At 37.6% G+C, this 24270-nt stretch overlaps 2 protein-coding genes across 5 annotated transcripts in view; one reads left to right on the forward strand and one right to left on the reverse strand.

Annotated features, from left to right (window-relative positions):
- Nucleotides 1-20370, reverse strand: part of OPA1 (OPA1 mitochondrial dynamin like GTPase) — a 51445-nt gene extending 31075 nt beyond the window's left edge. Inside the window, exons 1-11 of one of the 4 annotated variants that reach the window (XM_048314951.1) lie at nucleotides 20244-20370; nucleotides 16937-17255; nucleotides 16536-16632; nucleotides 15162-15269; nucleotides 13883-13936; nucleotides 12955-13022; nucleotides 8212-8310; nucleotides 4011-4064; nucleotides 2843-2947; nucleotides 1788-1874; nucleotides 825-938 (exon numbers count right to left, since the gene is read on the reverse strand). In XM_048314951.1, the coding sequence (XP_048170908.1) occupies nucleotides 825-938; nucleotides 1788-1874; nucleotides 2843-2947; nucleotides 4011-4064; nucleotides 8212-8310; nucleotides 12955-13022; nucleotides 13883-13936; nucleotides 15162-15269; nucleotides 16536-16632; nucleotides 16937-17255; nucleotides 20244-20272 (1134 nt within the window). In that variant the 5' untranslated portion in view covers nucleotides 20273-20370. The remainder of the gene's footprint in view (nucleotides 1-824; nucleotides 939-1787; nucleotides 1875-2842; nucleotides 2948-4010; nucleotides 4065-8211; nucleotides 8311-12954; nucleotides 13023-13882; nucleotides 13937-15161; nucleotides 15270-16535; nucleotides 16633-16936; nucleotides 17256-20243) is intronic. The other 3 variants (XM_048314952.1, XM_048314953.1, XM_048314954.1) reach the window with 3 other exon arrangements.
- A 65-nt stretch (nucleotides 20371-20435) lies between these two features.
- ATP13A4 (ATPase 13A4) overlaps nucleotides 20436-24270 on the forward strand; it is a 46761-nt gene continuing 42926 nt past the window's right edge. The window contains exons 1-2 of the mRNA XM_048314950.1: nucleotides 20436-21598; nucleotides 22045-24076. Coding sequence (XP_048170907.1) covers nucleotides 24014-24076 — 63 coding nt within the window. The 5' untranslated portion in view covers nucleotides 20436-21598; nucleotides 22045-24013. The remainder of the gene's footprint in view (nucleotides 21599-22044; nucleotides 24077-24270) is intronic.

A 24270-nucleotide genomic window follows, 5' to 3' on the forward strand; every position in this document is an offset into this window, starting at 1 on the left:
ATTGCCTGACAAAAGATTTTGGGAATATGAAAACTACAGGCAACATCGAAATGAAAGCCACTTTTGAAATACCAAGTCTTAGTTACTGAACAACTGGAAAACAATGGTATGGCCGACTGAAGGTAATCCCCTCTTGATTGAACAATACCCTCTGCTTGCAGGCAGGTCCAAGGGTCAGAGCAGACCCTACTAGCTCAGCAGAAGGGGTCCAAAGAGTAGTTTTTAGAAGTTAAGATGTAACACTCTATGGTAATATAAGAACTCTTATAGGCTGTATGTAAATGCTATAGGATTTGTATCTTGTATTAGATTGGTTAGTGACAATTAGAATATTCAGTACAGAAGATGATTTATTGTATTGTAACCAGGACTTCAGATTCTCTTGCTCTTACTCTTACTACTTCTTCTTCACTCTCCTTGCTCTTACACTCTCTCTCTCTCTCTTACCCGCTTACTCTCTTGCTCTCTTGGGCCTGCTCAGAGCTGAGTCTGGCAGCTCTGAGCAGTGCCCCTTTACCCACGCCCTTTGCAATAAACCGACTGTGTCCCAAGATCTGACTATAGAGATCTCTCGTCTCCGTCACCGACCGTCCCGACCGACCATCCATAACCTACAAGCACAAAATTACTTAATGGTACTGCTACTACTCAGACAGCACACATGGATCATATACAGACCTGCAGAGGTTTTGTCATTGGCTGAAACAACTCCCTTGCTTAGAGGCCATTTTATAAACCTATGTACATGTATGCTTCAATTAATGTCATGATCAGAGGGAGAACAATACAGCAAATGCAGATTCAGAGATGATGGTGTTTCTTACCTTGACAGGGGAACGTGTCATCATCTCCCCAGACCCCCGAGGAAATATGCGGGCTTGGGCGATCATTTCTAACACGCTGGTTTTTCCCGCACTTTGATCTCCAACCACCACCACCTTTAGTGAAAGTTTAAACAGCCACTGGCTTTTGGAAGAACATTTTGGAAGTGTAGACAAAAGCTGACTAGGAAGACATAAATCAACACTAACTGTATTCTGCTTGATAATAAATGCATTGATTTACAGATGGAATCTTTAAGGAAACACTAACTTGTGGTCAGGCAAAAGAATTGACTTGGGCTTAAGACAGCACAGTCCACAAAGCACCCTGCCAGGGTACCTTATGAAGAGATGGAGGGCTTGTTACTCTCATGGCAGGCAGCTCTTCTCTTCTTGTACAAAATCCTTTCAGCATGCAAAACACTACTCATCTGGCAGATGCTGTCTCTGTCTGGAAAGTGCTGAATTCTGAATTTCTCCATCTTGGCAGTTTCCTATATGCTACAGGTGGTTGCGCAAGCAGGAAGCATTCCTGGCTCTCTCCTACACCAGCAGTCAGGCTAACCCCTTCCCAAATTCCCCTCCAACAGCAGCACTGCTGTGGGGAGATCAACAGGGCACCTTATTCGTTCAGCTCCATTCACACATGGGGAAGCAACAACAAAGCTGAGGAGGAAGGGGTGCACGGACTGTAACCATTTAAAATGAAAAGCTGAGCACAGCAGCAGTAACTGAATCCAGACAGGGTTTATCTAAGAGCCAAAACAGGCTTAGCCTGGTTAAATCCGTTATTTTCAAAATTATCTTACTGCTTTTAAAATGAAAGACATGTCTTAAGCAAAAAGGTGGAGTTACAAGAAAATACCCTAGCACTAACTCTGGATTATACTGGAATATAATTAAATGCTCTATTTAATTATAAAACTGGTGTTTCAATAAAAAACACTGAATTTGTTATCTACTTACTCGAGGTAGGTGATCTTGAGTGTTATAACTGGCATCATAATCAGACAGGATGTCAAGTACTTCAGAATACATATCAATCAAGGACTTCTAAAAAAAAAAGAACAGAGAGAAAACACAGCCAAGTAAGAGAACAAAGACTGGGTTTCACACTACTTCTTCTGTAAACTTGTGTAAAAATGTTTTTACTTTCTCCTGATGGTTTGAAACCACATCTGTCCATACCACAGCACAGATCTTTGTTCTATGAAATACAATACCAAGTAAAGTCACTCCTTGACTCCTCTGGAATAAAATATTATGGCATCTTGCTGAAGGAGGAAAATGAGACCTCCTATGTACATCATAAGAGAACAACTCAGTGCAAACTTTGCAGCTTTCAAGTTAAGCTAAAGTGAGTTTTTTACATTAAACATCTATTTAGTTTGATTTGTTAATGGATATAGAGTATATGTACTATAGCCACTAACACGGATACAGAGTTATCAATCTTATTCTGTGCAAGTAAGACTCATCTTTCAGTTCCCAGAGGAAAGAGCAAGATCCATATTGGTTAACAAATTATGCAGAGAAGCAGAAAACAGCCATGTTTAGAATGTTCAGGATGCTGGCAGACAAAAACAAAAGCCAGTCTCACTGGATTTATACAGTCATTAAATGGTGTTCCCTGACCCTGTAACTTACTCCTACCAAACTAAGTAAGACTCATTATAAAGCACAAAGGTATCAGACTGTGTGTGCAGGAAGAGTTGGAAGCAAGAGTATTCGAAAATACAATGAAACTACATTGAAAAACCAAGCCACATTTCCCAGTCACTTAGGTAAGTTATTCAGTTAGACATGGTAACCCCTTCGTGTTTTTCAATTGAAGCCACTTCCAAAAGTCACAGTTAAAAAATAACAGATGTATAAAAGTTGTGATGACTCAAAAAATTAACAGAGGTATCTTAAAACAACTGTTAAAAGTTTATATATGAATTGACAAATGCGATTTAGAATAGCACCATGGAAAATATGGCGTAATTATATTTCTACGTGGTTTTGTAACACATAAATACCTTCAACTTCCTCTGATGAATTCCCTTGTCATCTCTTTGCAGTACCAATTTTCTTAATTCTTTGTTCTCCTTCTCTAATCGCTCGAGCATTCTTTGGTATTTGAGCTATAAAAAGTAGCAGAAATATATTTGTGCAATTATGGACACAGTAGATTCACATGAGCAAAGTTTTACCTAGGGAAAACCTAAAGTCCTTCAGGCAGGTCTTTCAAAAATACAGAAATCTTTGTGATCACTAATTATTAAGAATACAAGGTCACCAAGAGAAGAGTGTTAGAATTACTTCTTTTTTGCAATGCAACTCCTTTGCTTCAAAGGTTTTTATAAGACCACACTATTCAAACCTCGCGACACACACAGACCAATCTTCAAGCATCTTAAGTATCATTTTCAAAGAAGCTACACATATGGAATCAGACAGAAATCAGTGTCAGTGGACTGGTAATTCAATCAAAATGGAGCTTAAATGTAAATTTGCAAGCCTAGTTTAGACCCTTTCTTCAGCATAAAACCTCAGATCGAGACACAACTCTAACAGCTTAGTCCTGTTTAGGAGATTGTAATAGCACTGAAGATGAGAGATGTATGTAGTTTTGATATCTACTCTGAAAACCTTTTTCTACAATGTGGAAATATATTTGGCCTGAGTGTACTTTTAAGAACAAATCAAATTTCAATGTTATTAAAAAAAAGGTAAGTAATAAATGCACTCAAAACTAGCAAATATATAATGAGGTTAGGAAAACCCCTATAAAACAATGTAGCTGAGCCAAAGCTACAAAGAGCCAACCAATTTAGAAGCCTGCAGATAAAAGATTAATTGTACCTTAACATGAGCAAGAAAACCAAAACACTGACAAATATGAGTAATGTGCATCATCCCTGAAAAAATCTAGCTTACGAGTAACTAGTTCTCCCTCACTAGTCAACGAGGGATTAAAACTTGGTTGGAATGAGGTCTTGCATTCTGTAAGTCAGTGTCAGAGAAGAACAGACTACACTGACCTTTGGTCTGTGCCAACACAGGGGACTCTACATTGATACACTCAGAGACTGAAAAAAGCACTGCACTTTTACCAAATATACTTCAGGTGTGATTTTATCTAGTAAATCTGGGTCTGCTGCACATAAATCACTACTTAAGGCATCAATAATTCAGAAAAGTCACCTGAGTGCGTAGAAGTTCTTCTTGAAGTTGATCAATCTTCTCTTTGTCAGAAACCTACAAACAAAATAATCATGGCTACAGTTACTTGTTTAGTTTAAGCGCTTTAAGTAACCAAATCACAAACTGAAAGCTTCATTCCACATAAGAAAAGTGACTTTACATGCATTTTACAGCAAGTAAAATTCTTCAATTAGCATTTTAAATTTAAAGCTGATGGAAAGCTCCAGCTGCAACACGAGGTTCACCTCAGAGAACTGTCTGAATTTCAGTACATGCAAATGTAAAAATTAACCCTTCAAGACTTAACACTGGGAAAGTGGACTTAAGGAAAAGCAGCTTCACATGGTGCTGAGTTTTCTGGCCACTGAACTAAATGTAGTTTTAGTGGTCAAACTCTCAGAATCTTATTATGTTCATTTTCTAAATTAGCACCATCTTAATGTGATGAAATCACTAAACACCTGCTTGCTACAGAAGCTACTTTCAGGTGAGTATTCACTACTTATGAATATTCATAAGGATCCTTATTTCATATTTGTCAGATTTCTAAATGTGCTGGACAACTTCATACATTTTAAATAGGCAGGACAGTCTTGAAGGGTTATTTCAAAATTATTTAAATTACATTAAAAACTGGAAAAATTAGGATATTATAGTACAAGAGATTTTGAAGTTCAAGGCATTAATGCAGTAAGATCAAGCACTAAGAACCATTATTAGCCAAATGTTCCTAAAATGTGTTCATCAAGATGTAATAAACAGTTGTTTAAAACAATCCCCTTTTAATATCACAAAGACGAAAAGCATAAATGGTGCTATACAAATTCCTGGGATGTAAATATTTACAAACAACAAAATCTAATGGTTGACTGCTGAAGTATTCTATTTAGAAAATATGATAACCTAAACACTTACTGAAAGTGTCAATATTTAAATTAAGTTTAACATGTGACATTTACAACTCAAGTTAGCTTCAGATCAGAAAGAGCATATTATCTAATATGCAGAGGACAGCTGTTATTTAGATACAAATTAATTCCATTGCTAAAACTTCACAACAGTTGTTACAGACTAAACAAGAAAAATCCACAATTATTCATCGTGATCAATATGATTTAGCTGTTAAGCCTCAAGAATTGTGTCTGCACTTTATAGAAAGAAATTCAAGCTGACGCTTCCATCTTTATCCAAGTATTTTCTTCCAAAAAGAGCAAAGAGAAATGCTGTAAATTAACTTTTCATTGCTACTAGTTAGTTCAGTGGTAGCAAAAGTACATCAGAAACGGAGTTAGTTGAACACAGAGGACTTGATGCGTGCAGCCACAAGGTGGTATATGTAAATAAACATTTACATATACACACACCTTCAACACCTCAGAGATATAAGGGGAACATAAAAATAGGAAGGCAAAGAGAATGATGTGCAGAGCCAAAAGAAGCAAGAAAATTTAGGAAAGAAAAGGAAAACAAAGTGTTTCCACGTGCTGCAGACTTTCAAAGGAGACAGCATTTTCCTGCTCTCTGCCATTCTCAAAGGACTTGTGGGGCCATGATGCACCTCTAAAGTGCTTCCCTATAGACACCTCCAACCACAGGCACTGTCTGTGTGGGCTGATGCTTCTGTCAACACAGAAAGCCAAAATAGTGCAGTCTCAAGTTGCAAGATCTGAAGCAAAGAATTATCTACCACTAGATGATTAATTCTAACAAGGAAGTTAGGTAAGTTATGTCAAAAACAACAAACAGCTCTAGAATGATGTCTTTGCCTCAGTGCTTGGTGCAGGTGTGACTTCAATGTTAGTACATGCAGTATTTTGAATATGTGGTCCACAATATTGCCAGAAATTTTTAAGTTGCCAATAAAAACTAAAGCTAATATAACAATTTGAAGTACTAACAGTCACGTAAGACTGATCTCTGATTTCTATCCCCCTTCCCAAAAAAAATCAACTATTAAAGCATTTTTATATAGGCATATGAGTATTTGTTTAATCCAGTTCAATATGTTTTGTGCATCAAGATTCCTCCTTCCTTCCCCATTGCCACCAGAAATAATTATGAGAAAAGAATACTGAAGACTTATTTTTAATCAAGGGTCCTTGCACACAGATATCTGTTCACTAAGACACCAAAAGCTCCTTATAGAGTTACACATTTTTCATAGCAGTTGCTTTTCAACAGCCTTAGTCATATATTGTATAAAATAATTATGCGCATCTGAAAATCCAGTACCTTTGAAATCAGTTATTGGTCTTGAATATTCTCTAACTAGACTACAAGTTTAAATTGATTATCTGCAGAACTATAATGATTTCCAATAATTTAAATGAAAATAGCAAGGCCCAGACAAAATGCATTCAAGCAGCCATGCGCAGTGCAGCAGTACCAGACTAAACAATTTTACTGCTAAATATTTATCAACAGGAGGCAATTACATTTTTGTTTTTAATACCCTCTCCTGATTGTGAGATGGTTTTTACTATTACTCAATTTACAACTGCAGGAGATTTAATATTGAGTAAATAAATTAAAATGGAAAAAGATGTAAGAAAATTAAGCAACAAAATTTTCAAGAACAAATACAATTATCATGTTCTCTTATAGACAGGCAAGCAAGCCAACGCAGTTAAAAAACAAAAAAAGGTTAGTTTATGCCCTGTCAAAATGGCCTGCAATGACTTATTTCAATGACAGTAACAATTTGTTCTTCCAAAGGAGAAAGTGGATCAATGATCGGAATCTTCGAGCCATATCCTCATATCAAGGTATTAAATAAAATAGTTTGCCATCTCTTTCAATTTGATTCAAGCACAAAGGTTAGTGTGACAGACAAGACTTATTCCTTGTCATAAGGCACATATGCCAAATGGCACATTGAATGCTAAATTAAAACTTTCTATATGCAAATGAAGGTAGACTTTCAATACTCTGAAAACACAGAGTACCTGCCATGGAGGGCAAGATAACATTTATAAAGACAGTCCTTGCAGTTTCTGCACAGCTTGGGAATTGTGGAATTAGCTGAAACAAAGTACTAACAAAGTAGAATCTCCACCAGAAACAAATTTAATATCAAGCCCGTTTTTCTTCCTGATTGTGTTTATTAGGCCGATAAATTCTTTACAAGTTCATACATTTTATTATAAACTTCAATCTACTATTCCATACTCCAGCTCTCTCAATAAACTGGATACAATCTGACAAGGGAGCATGTAACTCTAAACCATATAAAATAATATGGCAAGAAAGCAAAACATTAAAATTCTACTATACTTTCAGAGAACACTGATTTTCCTCTGTTGATGGACTAAAAAGCATGACAATTACAGCTATGCAAATGTGTCTAAAAGCTTAATTCACATTTAGTGCATTCCTCTTTCTGTGGGATTTATCTTCAGATGTACAGAAGATCAAATTCTGTATTCAGTGTTCAATTCCAAAGCTGTTGAAAACTACGAGTAATCAGAAAGCTTTCAAGGAGGCATAAAAGTCGCTAACAAAGCAATGTGGCTAAGAATTACAGATTGCAACAGATCAGACAACTAAAATATCCCAATTTGAGAAGAATTTCCAATCAATCTCAGCCATATAATTAATAAAATGATCAGACCTTAAATTAAATAACTAAAGAGAAGTGCAAATGTTCAACAAGCACAACAAATCAGTAAAAATTCCGCTTTAAGATGGAAAACAGACAAGGGACTACCTTTGATGAAGATACAGTAGATGCCGTTACTATCAGCAGTATTTAATTGTCTGTGCAAAATTATTACTAAGGAGCTGCTGTCATTTTCAGACTGGCAACAGTATAAAGCAGGGGAGAAAGTTCCCAGAGATATATCCTCTGTAAATAGCTACACTCTTACAAGACAGAGCTACAATAAACAAGGAACAGTAAACAGATTTGACATTAATTCATGTACTTTCCTTAAATGTATTTTTAATGTATGAACTTTAAGTAACAATTTTTATAGAGGCAGAGATAATACAATTTCAAAGTAACACAAAGTACCTGTTTTGCTTTTAACATCATGCTTTAAATGCAACTTGGTTAAACTGAAACAGGACTACACATCTGTAGTGATGTTGGCCAATTATTTGCGTCCACGATTTAATTAGTTAGATTTTTCTAGCCCAAATGCAGGGGGCTGAAGTATTTGATTAGAGTGAATGCAGAACATACTGTCCCTTAAGCCATCACCTTTCGCTTCTGCTGGGAAGAGAAGCCAGCGGCTCTGCGCGCTTCCTCTTCGTGCTGCTGGATTTGTTGTTGTAACAGAATGAGCTCCCCAAGCAGGCCCTGCCGTGAGTTTATAAAAGGAGAGGAAAAATTTGGGGTGTAAGGAGAACAAAGTTAAACCAAAAGGCATGACAAAGACAGATGAAAAACAGGTATGAACAGGTCAGTTCAAACAAAAGTGAAATTTCATTAGCAAGATCTCTTGCTAGCTGGAGTGGATAGAGCCAGCAAAATCATGCATTTTGCAAATCCAGGTAGAACAAAACAACCAACATTTAGCTACATATTACAATTATATTCAACTTTAACTAAGCATCTAAATCTTTTAAAAATTCAACTATCCCAGCTCTAAAATATTATGAAAATGTTCAGTTCAGCTTTGTCAGCAGTTCTTAGCATTTTTCTTGTTCTCTTTGTTTTTATTCCCAGCAAAATACAGAAAGTTTATAGCAAGACGATTTTTGCCTGCTACTTAACTTTCTCAAACTAGCAGAAGATAAATAGTTTCTCAAGCATAAAAAAAGAAGAAAAATCTCCCTCTCCCCTTTTGTAACACACTGCAGTTTAACTTCATGCTGTCATAACCCTTTCTGAACACTCCAAAAATCCCTGAAACTTGATGGCTACTCCTTTACTCATTCAGCATTTCCATAAAGCTTAGTTCTCTTCTCCCTCCACACCAAAGAATCCTATAATGGTGAGCTGTCTTTCAAAATTGGTTGAGAAATACTATGCCAGCATCTATTGGAACTTTATGAACTGTTTATTTCAGAGAATGTAGAGAAAAGTATTAATGAACTATTTAAATAATGCTCTTTTAAAAAAACTACATCTTCTAAGAAACCATTCAGCGAAATGAAATCTTTCAAAAATGTACTTCAGGAATCAAAACAAACTCTGAAACAGACCTTTGGTGCAAGAATTCAAGACATCCATCGTCAAGTTACATTTGTTGCATGAAATACACACACAGGCATGTACACTTAAGGATAAACAACACAGAAGAGAATGGATAAAAGGAGAGACACAATCAAATGACCAAATATAAACATTTGTTAACCAGTTATTTGTATAATTTGAAGCACAGGAAAATCATCTCACTTGCATTTTACTGAACCACTTTCAGATTTAATAAACACCTCTAATGCTGGACTAGCAAATGCACTAGAACTGTGCCAGGAACTTAGGCAAAAGATTTCATTACTATACAGCAGCAAGGAAAGGAAGCCTCATTTAGTATTAGATGAACAATAATAATATTTTACCATTTTGCAGACAAGGAAACTCTCAGTATGACCCAACACATTCCCTTTAAACATTATACTATGGGTCAAAAAATACAAGAGAAAACAATGAACAAAATCTGCCATGAAGGCCTTTCAGCATTTTGTAACAGAAGTTTGAAGTCACCGAATCTAACGATTTAACGAGCAATTACGTTCAAAGACATCTGGTACATGTGACTCTCATTCCACAATAAAGTATGAAAAATTCCTTTTCACACAGCTTAATAAAATATTCAGATAAAAAAATTATGCCATTTAAAAGGATTCGCTATAACATTTTCTTCTTTGTATACATAAATCAATAATCTTAATAATATTATTTAATTTATATTTTAGTTCTTCATTATTGTTTTAAATTAAAAAATAAATTAATAGAAAAAAATTAAGAACCTTAAATAGCACAGAACTATACACACAGCACCCCAGCTGGCATAAACCAAGACACAAACAAAAATATTTACATCTCTCTGTCATTGGACATTATCACTGGGTGGTGTCCCCTCTACCAAAATCAATCTGTCCAGTGTAAAACTAGGTTTATTTTAAAGAATGTTTTCTAGAAAAGCCAACATTGATCAATTAATGCAATTTCAAAAATCAAGTTTTTTACAATCGTTACATTATTCTTTTCATTGTCAAAGAAACAATATAAAGGGTAGGGAATAACAGGAGTTAACAAACTACAGTAGTTGACATATAGAGACAAACTCTGACATTGTTACTGTGCATTCTTTAAACTTCTCTCACCCCCTATTATCTTATATTAGAAGTTAATATACTGTACTTCAGCTGAGTATGACTCTTTCTATAATTTACAAGGAATAAAAAGGAGTGAAAATGATAAAGTAGGTAAAGAGATCAATTTCTAAGAATTCGAATAAATGTAACAATTTTATCCAGAGTACCTATAACATGAAACTGGGAATTAAGTTGGGAATATAATAGCACTCTTAATAAAACAGATAGAATTATGGAAACTTCACTGTATAACTTCCAATGATGAACTAAAGAAACAAGAATGTTTAAAAAATAAAATCCGAGTAAGTGACAGTCCTTACTCAAGTCTCTTTTTCACTCTCCAGCAGTAGCTGTAGTCAAGGGCTGTGGGATATTGTGCTGCTTCTTACACCACCTGAAGGTGACCCTGTGCAGGCTGAGCAAGACAACCACACACTGCAACTGCTCCACGGAGCAGCAGGGTCTTCAAGGCATGAGATGGTACCAAAGAACCAGAGCAGAGAAAGGACTACCTAAGCCCCACACCAAGATCTGAGTCACAGTTTTCAATCCAACTCCATCACACCTATAACCAATACACATTTTCTTTAATGTTAAAGGCTAAGATTTGGAATTTGTTTGCTTTAAGAGGAAACTATTTCTTAAAGAATGTTTTCTTGGATACGACAACAGTGCAAGATAATTTTCTAAGAAGGTAACCCAGCTGTTTCAAGTACAAGCCTAAACTAGTGCCTCACTTATAATACAGTATTTTTACTTCACTATATTTTTATAACTATCTTCACTCTTCTTTCTCTCACAACAAAATTTCTTATTTAATCCAGGTAAAGAGAGATTTAAACGCCACATACTTAAATTACTTATCTGAACACTCCAGTAATTCTAATTTAATTATCTTTGAAAAATATTGTACTTTTTGGATTAAATGAGAGATTATGAAATAAACACATTAGGTGAGAAGAAGCAGTACAGCCTCATTTGATGTTCGGGACATCCTTCACTCTGTCAAAGTTACTTTACAAAACAACTGGTTTCTCACTCATTCTACTGAAAGTTTTTAGAGACCTGTCTGAGAATCATATCCAATAACAATTCTTCAGAAAATTCCTCCAAACAAATAATTTCTAGATTTATTAGAAATCTCTTCACAACAAAACAAAGAAAACCAGCTCATCAGGCACATTTAATACCATACTACAGCATTTTATGTACCCATACAATCACAATTCTTATACTAGCATTGGTTGGCAGTGGTAAGCATTGAATGCAAAAAGGCCATCTTATCCATTGTCTTGAAAATAGTAATTTTGCCTGCCAATAACTTGGTGATTATGCTCTGTTAGGTATTCATATGTGCCTAGTTTGAAATACTCTGACCAAACTGATCATATTAATTAGCAAATTAAGAGTTTCATATCAGATATAATTATTAAGCAAGACAAAATCATACTGATTTAATCTGGTGGTATTTTCCATACCACAGCCAAAGTTACAATGCAGATGTCACTGCATCCCAAACAACCACAGGACAGTAACAAGTTTTAATGATATTACTGGTATTCAATAAAAGTGACAGTTATTTCAATTTTCAGAGACAATAAACTAAGATGGCCGCTTCTTCACAAATCAATAGTAAGGTATTTTTTATGTTTTACACAGTGAAACCTGTGCTAAGCAATCACTCTAGAGAAAAATATAGACAGTTTACAGACAAAGGGGAAATAAAAGCTAGGTTAATTCTCATGTAGAAATCCATCACTGTTCTACATGGAGAGAAATAATTGTAAGATGTGAGCTTTGTACAGGTTTCACTATATATTGCCATGCAGAATTAATGTAGGATAAATGTATACATGCCTGCATATACAGAAAAGTTGTTTATGGAAAAGCCCCAGTTATAGTTCAGAAACTGTCAGGTATAAAAATAATTATATGATAACTTACAAATTCCCTGATATATATTGTTTTCCTTCCATTTTTGTAAAAGAATTTTGAAAAATAAAAAGTCTTTAAAGAATGAGCAACATCACAATTAAAGAATTTAACAGAAAAGTTAATGAAAACAAAAAATTTAAACTTCACCTTCTTGACTTCAAGAAAAAAAAAGCTAAAACTTTAAGTACCAAAATACAGTAAAATTATTTTCCAGAGAATAGTAACAAAAATACGATGTATGCTTTATCTAGATAAAGAAAGTAAAAACCGGACTGCTTTAAGAAATGGAAATTCTTTACTAAGGCAGAAATTCTTAAGTAAGAATTACAACTGTGAAAATGTCAACAGAAATGAAGTTGCAAGCAGAAATGCTTAAAAATAAATATAAACGCCTAAACCAATTTCAGTAATAAGTTATAAACTCAAGTGCCATGGAGACCATGCTCTGAACAACGGCAAATGCACATACAATTCCTAAAATCACATTCTTATTACAAACCAATTTTCTTAATAATGCAATTCCTAAACATTTTTATGTCTGCCTTGTATTTCCTTACACCAAAATGTTTATTATCACTGCACTATTTTTATATACAAAAAGCAGTAATGCATACTGAACTAATTTTCAACGATAAATTCTTTTCAAGCTGCTTCAAATGAACTTCTGCAATGGGCTACTGATGCACTTTCAAAAAATAAATACCTGTTTATAAAGACATTTTCAGTTTTGCAAGTGAGTAATTACCTTCTTGAACTGTTTGTCATTGTCGTATCCCTGGTCAGTAGCCCGGAATGCTGTTTCTCCTGGAGAACCTAGGACATAATTGCAGAAACTCACAATAAGACACAAAAAGCACTTAAAAAATCTCAAACTACACTTACTAGAAAATTAAAGCTTCAACCCCTATGAATTAGTAATTCAATAATCTTTGAAGTTCCTATTAAAATAATTCATTTTAAGAAACTGAAGAAGAAAATCAGTTTAAAACTCATCTGAAAATTTTATATCTAGTTTATGACTCAGATTAGTTATACCTCAACGGAGCAGGCAGCTTCAGTTAGACTATTAGAAGTTCTTAAAATATTGTAAAATGAAGTAATTTTTGAGAAAGACAGAAGGATAATACAAAATCCACTGATGCTACTGTAACAAGAAAAGAAGAATCTTTCCTATTGTAATGGCAGGTTTTTGAAAGAAGCTTCTGGAACAAGCCTGAAATAAACAGCATCTGCTAAGGACTGTGGCGAAGATCTATCAACCATTCATCTATTCATTCTCACAAGGGAGGACCTAAGTCAGGAAAAGGTTCTTCACTCACAGGGTGGCTGGGCACTGAGCAGGCTCCCCAGGGAAGCGGTCACAGCACCAAGCCTGACAGAGCTCAAGAAGCTTTTGGACAATGCTCTCATGCACATGGTGGGATTTTTGTGGTATCCCTGAACAGGGGATCCACAGAGTTGGACTCTATGATCCTGATGGGTCCCTTCCAACTCAGCATATTCTGTGATTCTATGAAGTATTTCTAAAGTATTTGGAAAGTATTTGTAAATCCATATTAAGTTGCTGTAAATAATTGCATTTATGTTGATATTCACTCCTCTTAGTATACTAGTGCTTTAACAGTTTGCTTTAAAAAGGCAGGTTAAGGGCAGGAAAAAGGGCTTTTACACACCTAACAACAGAAGTAGATCAGAAGCTCCTATGACTTCACTAACCAAATTGTAACCTGTGAAAAATCAGCAGAAGAGGGGAAATAAAAATTATAAACACAAAACAAAATGCAAAATAAAGATGAGGGATCTTTGTCTCATTTGGAGGACCACACAATCATAAATGGCCACTACGCCAGTGGGAGTATGATAACAAGTAATAGGTGACATCTCACTACCAATCAGTAACAACACAATTTTAAAGTGTTAACATTTTAAACAGCCAAAATACATAGGCGATTGTAATCTACTTGTCACTCTGCTGAATTTGGGCCTTACTTAGACTCTTGCTCAGTTTGTAAGATTAATAAATTAGTTCTGCCATTGACAGTATTTTAAAGAAACAAAACCACACTTCTTATGCAGATATGAAAATATTTTCAAACACACTTAGAACAATGATATAACCCCTCACAGACAAAATCTTTCACGAATACAAATTTATGTGGTTTGATAATTACTAAGGCATAATACATATAATCATGCAGTTTATTATCAGAATGAGCGAAGTTTTGAGCTGTGTTCATTAACAAGTCAGATATTATGATCAAATTTAATTGTTCTCAGTTTTAAAAAGCCCAGAGATAGAAATGTCTCCTTTAAATCTGCCAAAACCTGAAAACCATTAAGCCTGCTACTGCCTGGATACACTGAATAGACAAACCAACAAACCATCCCTGTGCCTTTTCTGAAGGATTTAAAACCCTTACCTGCTCCTTTGAAACAGCCCCAACTAACCTAAATCTCCAAGCAAGTTTTTTCTGGGGCCACGACCAGATGGAAAATATCATTCAACACAAAATAATACCTTTGTTACAAATCTCCTATTTCACATGCTTGCAACATTAAGAATCTTCGCTCTTAATAATCCAACTCTTTTCTCCTGTAACAGCTCTGATATTGCTACTGCCCAGTGACAATCTCACCAAGTTCTAGCTGGATACATCCACCTTCTCTGACTCACTGAAGACTTGAGCTTTCAATCTGTTAAGAGTTATACAAGAACTCTAGTTTTCTATTCAATTTCACATTTTAGTTCTTTGCACTGGCTACTAGAATTCTTGTTTGTAAAAATGCATAACATTTACCTGTGTCCAGAACACTTTCAGTAAGAGATATTCAATGCAAACACAAAGGTTTTCAGGATCTGCTTTGTTCTAGTGTCTAAGGACATACCTGTACCCTCATCATGAAATAGGTTCAGCTTTTGAAATAAAAACTTAGCTGAAAATTTGCTCTCACCAGGAGAAAGAAATCCTTTCAGTGAAGCAAGGCTATCTCCGATTTTGTCAAAGTCAGGCAGAAGTCTGGCAAGGTCATCTGCATCAGGGAGGGCTTTGAGAAGTTTTTCTAGGAAAACAGTATAACAGTTAGTGAGTACAGCTTTTTTCTATTATTTTTGTGAACAAAAATGGCTTAGGCTATAAATCCTAGCAACTGTTTCAGAATATGGCTTTAAAGACATTTTTTAAAAAGTACGAAGAAGTTTCTTTCCACATGCACCTCCCCCCACTAGTGTTGGGAAAGACCATCAGATCTGAAAAATCAACTGCTTTTTTAGACTTTGAACTTCCTGATAAGTTGGCTGCCTCAGTACTTTATAATTGCTGAAAACTTATTGCTGCATTTTACCACACTTCATACATTATTCTTTCACATACTTCATAGAGGATGTTTTAAAATTACACAAAACTGTAACTACGCTCATGTCTTGAACCTTTTTAAGAAAAGCTTAGTTTTCAATTTCATAAACAAGCCAATTTTGTAATCCTTAAAGTAAAATTAGTAGCTTTAAAGTACTATAAAAATGTAGTGTCCACTTGCAGCAAGAACAAGAAAACACTTGTAGCAGTTTTCAATCTCTGCATTTATCTACGAAATAGTCATACATGGCATGGAGGTTGAAACTAAGTATCTGTAAGGTCCCTCTCAATCCAAACTTTTCTATGATTCTATGCAGTAAAATCTTCATGGAGATGATTTAAAAAAAAAAAAAAAAAGAACACCACGTTTCTACCCTGCATATAAAATATAAGTCAATGCTTGATTTTCAGATTTCTGTCTTTCACCTGAAAATATACAGAAGCCTCTACTGCAACCTGAAGGCTCAGGAAAGCAAGAGTTTCTATTTTTCATTTTCTTTTCTTCTGTATCTTCAAGATAATATTGTAGATAGGCAGGTTCACTATTCTGCATTTTCAACTGGTCTTTTACTCACACGTATTTTTTACTGATTTGTTTATATCTTCACTTCTAAGTCATTCATATAGAAAGAAAGAACTTTCTGCACAATACTCCCAAAACCTGTGTGAGTCCCCTTGATCATGCTACAACTCTCACTAATGGGAATATACAGCTTTATGAAAGGACAAAGAACATTCTCAAATGAAGGGATGCATTATGGAATATCCATGCTAAACAGTGCCCAATTTCTTCTTACAAACACACTGATACAAATGCCTTGGTAATACACACATCAAACTCCAAAAATAAAAGTTCACTCAAATTCCAGCTAAAAAGCTACTCCTGGAGTGAGGCCCTGAGGACCTACACTCTTATGTTTAAGTTTTACACATGCCAGTCTTTAGACAGAGTAACATCATGATTTTGTGGTACCGAAGTCGATAAGTTCATCAAGCTCCCAGACAAAGTCAGGAATAATCCACTTATATTCCTCGAGATCTGGCATCATGTCCTTCCACTGCTCATATGTCTAACAAAGAAAGGAAAAAAATAATGGTAGAAATAGGGAAAGAAATGTACATAGAAAAGCATATGAGCAACTACTACCTACACATAAAACATACTAAGCCACCATCTTTAGATATGAGTAGTACTTTGACCTTTTAAAATCTATAGTAGTTTTTAAACAATGTTTCCCATATTCACTCACCTTTATTATCATCAGTTAACCAAGCAATGACATCTTGTATTTTTGTGGCTATAACAAAAACTACTCTTTTGAAGTATGTAATAACAAAGACAAAATGCATAAAACAGCTTCCAGAGATAAATACCTTCTTAGCTGTATAGCCACCTCCAACTGCAGATCCTAAGATGAGATAGCGAACTTTGAGAAGCCTGGAGGCTAATCTGGCCAGCCAAAAGTTCCTGTGGGACTGGTATCCATGTTTTACATTTAAAAGTTTTGTTTTGTGAGGGGGAAGACGATTCAGAGAAGAGAACAGCTGAAGGGATATCCTTAATGGAGGTCTCTGAAACTTTGAACTTGGATAGTAGGGATGATGTGTACTTCGGGAAACAAGATGCAGGTTTCGAAGCGGTGATTTTCTCTTTATTCCATAGCTGCTATTTGCTAGACTCCGGCAGATGACACTAAAAAGAAAGAAATAAAAACTTTAACTGATTTCTTCAACACACCATTAACTCAAACACCTCTTCAGAAGCAATTCACATTACATTTTAGCTGGTTACAGATAATCTTATTACATCACCCTGAATGCACAATTTCCAGCTACTACTGCTATGCTTATGAGGAAAATAAAAAGCTGCAAACATCGTTAATGGGTATAATACTTTTAGTGATTACAGACACAAAACCTTAACTACAAATTCTGAAGTCTGTTACGAATTACATTTAACTTTCACACTGAAATAATGCAAGTAACATGCGTGTGATAAAGCACTGTTTGGGCTGAGTCCACAGAAGACTTCCAACATACAAGAAAACTTAACAGTTTGGCCTGTCTCATTCTCTAAATGAACTTTTAGAGAACATTAAGCTTGTAGAGGATTTTCAATCTTTAAAAAAACCCAACACACAGAAAAAAATCCTTTGTAGAATACATTTGTCCTATTTCATCAAAGCACATTCTCCTTTGGAGTTGAAGCATGTGCTTAATGAGATCTTTCAGGTGCTTTCACTTGCTGTGAATTCTAGGATTACAAGACGATGGTTCTGTCTTGGGTCACGCAGAGACAAGATTAGTTCTGGAGGTGGCTGCACCATGTGTGGTGATGCTTTCATGAAGCAATTCAGACTTAAGAGTGAAAAGTCTGGAAGACTTCACTCTGAAAGCAGAGCTCAGCCATGAAAAGCACATGTTAAAACACAAGAGCCTTATCAATCCTGCCTCCAAACACATGACCTAGAATAAAATTTGTGTGCTTTCAATTACACTATCTGCACACTGCAAGGGTTTGAGGCAATTTTGTTAGTTTAGGGAAAAGACAACTGCTCGGAAAAAAGTAATTTCTTCTGTAACTTTTTGGATGTACCATCATATCAGAATAGTTAATATTAAATCATTTATTAATGCAAAATATGTGTGAAGTTACAGGCTTGAAATTTTAAAGTTGGAAATGAAAGCTTGTCCTTCGATGCTTTCTTTGGGGTTTTCAATATTATCAAGTGCATTTACTCACAAAAAAAAAAGAAACTGCTTCACACCACTGACATGGCAAATTATTAATCCCATAATCCTAGAACATTTAAAATTAACAGATTTTAAAGAGAACAAGTGAATCATACTTAGTGGCAAATACTACAGCATTTTCTAATAACGTGCTCTCCATGATCTATACAGTTCTTTGCCTCAAGATTTTCAATGTACTAGAGATGACAGGCACGTTCTTAATGTCCAAAGAAGTAAAAGACTTTGTTATAAAAAAGACTTTTAATCCAGAAATTGAGCTTTTGGAAGATAAGATAAAAATAAGAATTCAGACATTTTTCTCTCTTAAAGACCAATTTTGCTGACGATCTACATTTAGAAATTTCCTTTAGTGCAATGGAAAGCTCAATAAAGGAACTCCAGAGACTGCTCTGCAAGCCCTCGTTCCTAAATCACTACGGTTGTGAAGGACACCCTTTGCTGCTATACTACACTATCTCTGTAAGGCTGGGCCTTGGCAATAAGAAACTTAGAAACTAGAAATAGATTAATAAGCAGGAGCAAAACAATCCTTAAACGAGTAAAAAGTTTCTTCTCTTGGACATGGAATTACAAGAGGCTCAGAAATTAACTATGAACAGAACCAATACAAAAGTGCCTCCACATTTGAAATGTTTTATTTCCCACTTTTGAAGCCAGGTTTTTAAATCAGGGTGTGATAAGCCTGTATGAAGCATGCTGATGACTGGGCTGTTCTTTATTTTGTTTTGCAGTCATTACCATTTCACAGATATTTACTATTTTCAGCAGAGACCATGTGGTAGCACATACTATGGCAGTCACTCTTAATTATTAGTCTTCACCTGGGCTAAAGGCATTTTGTGTCGTATTATGTAACTTTCTTATCTCGTTTTTTTTCTTTTAGAACACATCATTGTGTTTTATAGCACTCAGTCTGTGTGTTTAAACTGAATGAAAAATTGAATTCCATCAGTATTCTGGCAAAACCTCCACTCACAATTTCTTTTTGAGTGCTATTTCATATTTCAAACTCAACTGCTTTACTTGTACATCCAAAATCTTATAATTCTTTAAAACCCCCACTACACCAAAACTTTCAATTTCTATTTCTTCTCTCCTCCTGCTGCTAAACCTCCTGACGAATACTGCCCAAAAAAATCACCTTGAGATTTTCACTGAAACTACAGTCAGATTGAAAAGGATGGCAGAACAATACTATTAATTGAAGTACTTAATGAGTTGCAAATTTCAAGCCTCTGCAACGTTTAACAATAACAAAAACTATCCTTCCAGACATGAGTAGCTCTGCCTGCTTACAGGCCTGCAACCTGCAACACGGCACGGAGATTATAAATGTCCTGTAAAACACAAAAAAGTGGCCTGCTGTGCCTGTGACTACAAGGCAGACGTAACCCAGCAAAATGCATTGTGGTATTTTCTTTCTCATTCAGCACTAGACAACGCTTATTTTCCTACTGCTGCTCCCAAATAGGAGCTGGAACTAGATGATCTTCACCTTCCTCTTCCAACCCAAACCATTCCATGACTATGAAATTTGCCAAGGAACATCGTGCTGCTATCCGCCGTTCACTTTCACTGCTCCAGCCTGGAATGGTGTAGTAGAACGGTGGAAAACAAGCGGGACGCAAGCACAGCAAGGCAACTGCTGGGAGAGACAACGCCTGGACACGAAAGCGGCCCGAGCTCCCCAGGGCGAGAATGCGGGAGACGCAGCTCCCTTCTGCATGCACCACCTCCCCCAGGTCCCAGGGGAGCTGGAGGATGGGAAACTGCTTAGCTTGGGGGTACCAGGCTGCCGCCTGCAGCAGCCTCAGGCCCAGCCCTGCGGCATTCGCACCCGCACCACGCACCCTAACCCACTGTGCTTTTCCGCCTCCCCCGCGGTTGCCAGGCCCGCCTGCAGCCTGCCGGGGCCCGTCCCGCTTACCAAGCCGCCGCTGCCCGCGTCCGCCACATCCTAGGGGCCGGGAGGGACGGGGAGCGGCCCGGGAGCCGCAGGAACGCGGCCGGCCTGAGGGCAAGGGCAGGGGCAGCCGCTTCCGGGCACCGCGGTCCGCGCGGCCCGACCCGCCGGAAACCGCACCTCCCCGCGCAAAGGTTCCGGGCTCGGCGACGGAGAAGGAGGGACGGTTTAGAGGGAGCACCGCGGGGCTGGTCAGTCAGGAGCGGAGAATCGGGGAGGCCTGGATCCGTCACTCTTGGATCATGGATCCCTGCACCGGGGTCATGGTTCCCTCATACCGTCGTCCTGGATTCGTCACACCAGGGCCATCGATGTGTCACTCCGGGGTCTGGGATCCGTCATACTTGGATTATGTTTCCCCCGCACCGGGATCATGGATCCCTCCCACCGGCGCCATGAATCCCTTGCACCGGGGTCCAGGATCCCCCGCACCGGGCTCTGTGCCCCCCTCACACTCCAGCGATCGCCTCGGGGCCTCGTTCCTGGCTGTTCTCGGGCACCCCAGCGCGGCCCGGCCCGGCGGGGCAGGGCTGGAGAGGGCGGTGAAGTGAAGCCCATCCCGGATGGCGCTATCGGGGTCTTCCATGCTGTTAAAGATAAGATTCTGATGAGTCCCCAGCTGTTGTTGTGCTTGGGGAGTGCATGACATGGGTGGCAGCGCTGCCTTGAAAGCTGGAAAACACAAGGTGTTTCCCAGTGGGCTTTCCCAGTTGTTGGGAGTTTTTTCCAGCCACATTGAAGCGGGAGGCAGAGGAGGCACCAGGAGAGTTCATCAGCTCCGTCCGTGTGCCCTCACACAGGATCACCTCTGGCTGGGTCATTTCTGAGCAGCGCATGCCACACCTGTCCCTAAGGACCACAGACATTGGCGGGTTCACCTGGCAATGCCAGTGCGTGCTGACTTTAATAGAAAGTATTCCCTTGTGCCTGATCTGAATCTTTCTTGTCACATGTCCGCAGTGGACACGGATAATATTACGTTCTCCAGTTATGTGTTTGAAAACTGTTGCCATGATCCTTCTCAGTCTCCTTTTCTTTAGCTAAAACAACCCTAAGTTTCTCTTCCATATTTTATGACTCCTTTGTCATTCTTCTGGGTGGTCTCCTGTAAATTGTCACCAGTTGATTCAGAGCTTCCTTTCTGTAATGTGGCCAGAACTGCGTGTCCCATGCTGAGAAACAGAAAACGAGATTTGGGGTACTTTAGAGGTCAGGCTTCTGTTTATACTGTGGGATTTTTCAAAGCAAAATATATTGCACAAGGTTGACATAATACATACGTGTATTTTCAGGACTGAGATAAAAGTTGTTGGGATGAGGTGAGGCTCGTGTTTTTATCTCTTGCTTGCCTACTTTGTGACTTATTTATTTATACGTTTAAGGGACTATATTTTAAATCTTACTTTGCTTTATATTTTAGCTTGACCAGTTGTTTTTGTGATTTATGTATGTTTTTTTTTAAGGCAAGTTTCAATTTAAGAGTGATGATACTCCATAGGACATGCTAACAAATAACTTTTTAAGAATAAATACTATGTAATTCTTACTCTGAGCAGTAGAGAGCATCATATAACTAAAAGTTTCAATTCAGGCTGCTTTAGAGGTGTTTTCTCCAGGAGATAGTGAGCATACTTAAGAAAATGAACAAATGTCATCATCTTCTTTGGTTCTGGATTAATAGACTTTGATTAAATATTATCACAGATTGTCAAATGATGGAAATTATGAACGTTTTGCACCTTTAATCTTTTTTTTTTGTTTTCAGTTGTGAGCGTATAAATACCCCTATAAGGGCGTTCTCTGGGACTGCAGAACACCTTGGAGCTGGAATAAATCTACAAATAGTGAAAAGATTGTATGAGCCTTTATTCTCCCCTGGAGACCCTGCTTTGGTGGGACAGAGCAATCAAGGACCCCTGCTGCACCCTAGTTTGCTACAGACACTAGAAAGAGCAAGGCTGATGTTTGGGAAAGCAGCAAAAGCTGACCAGACAGAAAAAGCATGTGTGACAGTCCTGTTTTTCACCCCTGGCACCTCGCAAAATAATGGGTCATTTCCCAAAATCATCAGCCTGCCTTAGAAAAGGTGCCTTGACAGTTGTTTCCTGTCTGTTACAGCTTCTAGATAGCAATGCTTATTTTTTCACACGCAATCAGGTTTATCAGAAATGGAAATAATTAGGTTCTTTCTTTTGAAAGTTTAAAACTGTGACTCTCGTGTAATAACTGGAGTTCCCTTTGCTCAGTCTCAGAAGAATAAAATGGTAAGTTGAGATGCTCAGAGCCAGTTGCAGTGGGAGGAAGGAGAGGGTAGCAATGAAGCTGGGTATGGAGAGTACCTTGCTCCTCCTTGATCTTTTGCAATGTATCACCTTTACACAGCTTAGTACAGATACATCCTTGTCAGTCCAGCCTCTGGGCTCCTTTTGGAAGTGGTGTAGGTGCCAAGGCTGAACAACTTGGCCCCAGTGCTTATCACCAGCATTTTCAAACACATCTGTCCCTGTGCTGTGCATGGGTGCACATCTTTTTGCATTAACTGACCTAATTCCTTAATTTTCTCTTCTCTCTTTCCTGCATTTCTCCCTTTTCACTTTCTCTGAGCCTGTCCACTGGGGGTAGGCAGTGGTCTTTCCTGTTGCTTGAGATACGGATTTGTACAAATCCATGCCTCATGGCAGCAAAATGCTGAGGAATGGGAACTAACTTGATACCTCTTGTTCCGTTTCAGTCACCCTAGAAGTAATATTTTAGTTTTCTTAATATACTTGCTGGAAGAACAGGTTTGCCTTTCCTGACCTCATTCCTAAAATACTTCTTGTGTAACTTCTTAAAAAGTATTGAAGGACAAGGAAATAGTAGTGAAATGGGAATGAATCACAAGACTAATCAGCAAATGCCGCCCAAAAAAAAAAAGAAGGTGGTAAAACTCTCAGTGTTGTTTTTCTGCCAGCTTCTTTTTGGCTCTGATTTAAAGGTCAGAGACATCTTATCCAGCTTACTGACATCGGTGGGAAACTCCAGTTTTCCCCAGGAGTGAGTAAATAACCTCAGTGGTGTCTCCCAAAGCTATATAGTGAGGTCAGAAAACATTCTGTGAGGATATTCTCAATAATGAATAAAGGACCTGGTTACAGATCCTACCTGGCTGAATCCTGACACACAGTCAGTCCATAAATCCACCTGCACAAACTGGGGCCCCTTTTTATAGTGCCAGAACTTGATTTATTTTCCATGGTATATGTGGGGATCACTGCTGGACATTTAGTTCAGACTGGTTGCTAAGAGTGTTAACAACAGCAATGCCTATTTTGTTTCTTATTTGGACACACTCCTGGTCTCCAGTGATTCCATAATCTCTTGAAGGATAATACTCCCCTCTTGCCCTCCCCTAAAAGTTTCGTGCCAACAGCGCTTGCTTGCACTTACCAGAGTTATTTCCTTGAGTCATCTTGTGGCAAACACTTGTAAGATTAAACTTTTTCTTTCTTGCATTGTTTCTGAGTGAATTCTACATGAACCCTCACAATTGCAAAACTCCAACAACAGAATAGAGGGAGGAGGGATAAAGTGTTACCTGCTAACCCCAGAGAGGGAGGAGCTCCTACTTCAAACATTACCAGAATTATAAGGAAGGTGTGTACTTAGAGCACTTCCTCAATGTAGAATTTCAAGCACACTATGCTGAAGACCTGTCCTGAGGGAGCTCTAGAAAGTCTCCAGAGGGTCATTTCATGGGGGAAAATCCTGCCAAGAACCATTATGCACAGCTTAACCAGGGAGAAGAGAATGAGATGGTGAGTTGTATCTCTGTCTAGGTCTTTCTCAGCTTGAAGCAGAGGCTGGCATGTGTTCTGCAATAAAGTACTACAGACTGTAATTGAGTTATTGCTAGTTGGGGTGTTTCCTTGGCAGAAACAGTCAGTTAGAAAGGGATATAATTTTTTTTTAGCAGAAAGAAAATAAGGTTGGTTGTGTCCATTGAATTGAA

The sequence above is a fragment of the Corvus hawaiiensis genome, chromosome 10 (genome assembly GCF_020740725.1).
Source record: "Corvus hawaiiensis isolate bCorHaw1 chromosome 10, bCorHaw1.pri.cur, whole genome shotgun sequence".
Classification (NCBI taxonomy): domain Eukaryota; kingdom Metazoa; phylum Chordata; class Aves; order Passeriformes; family Corvidae; genus Corvus; species Corvus hawaiiensis.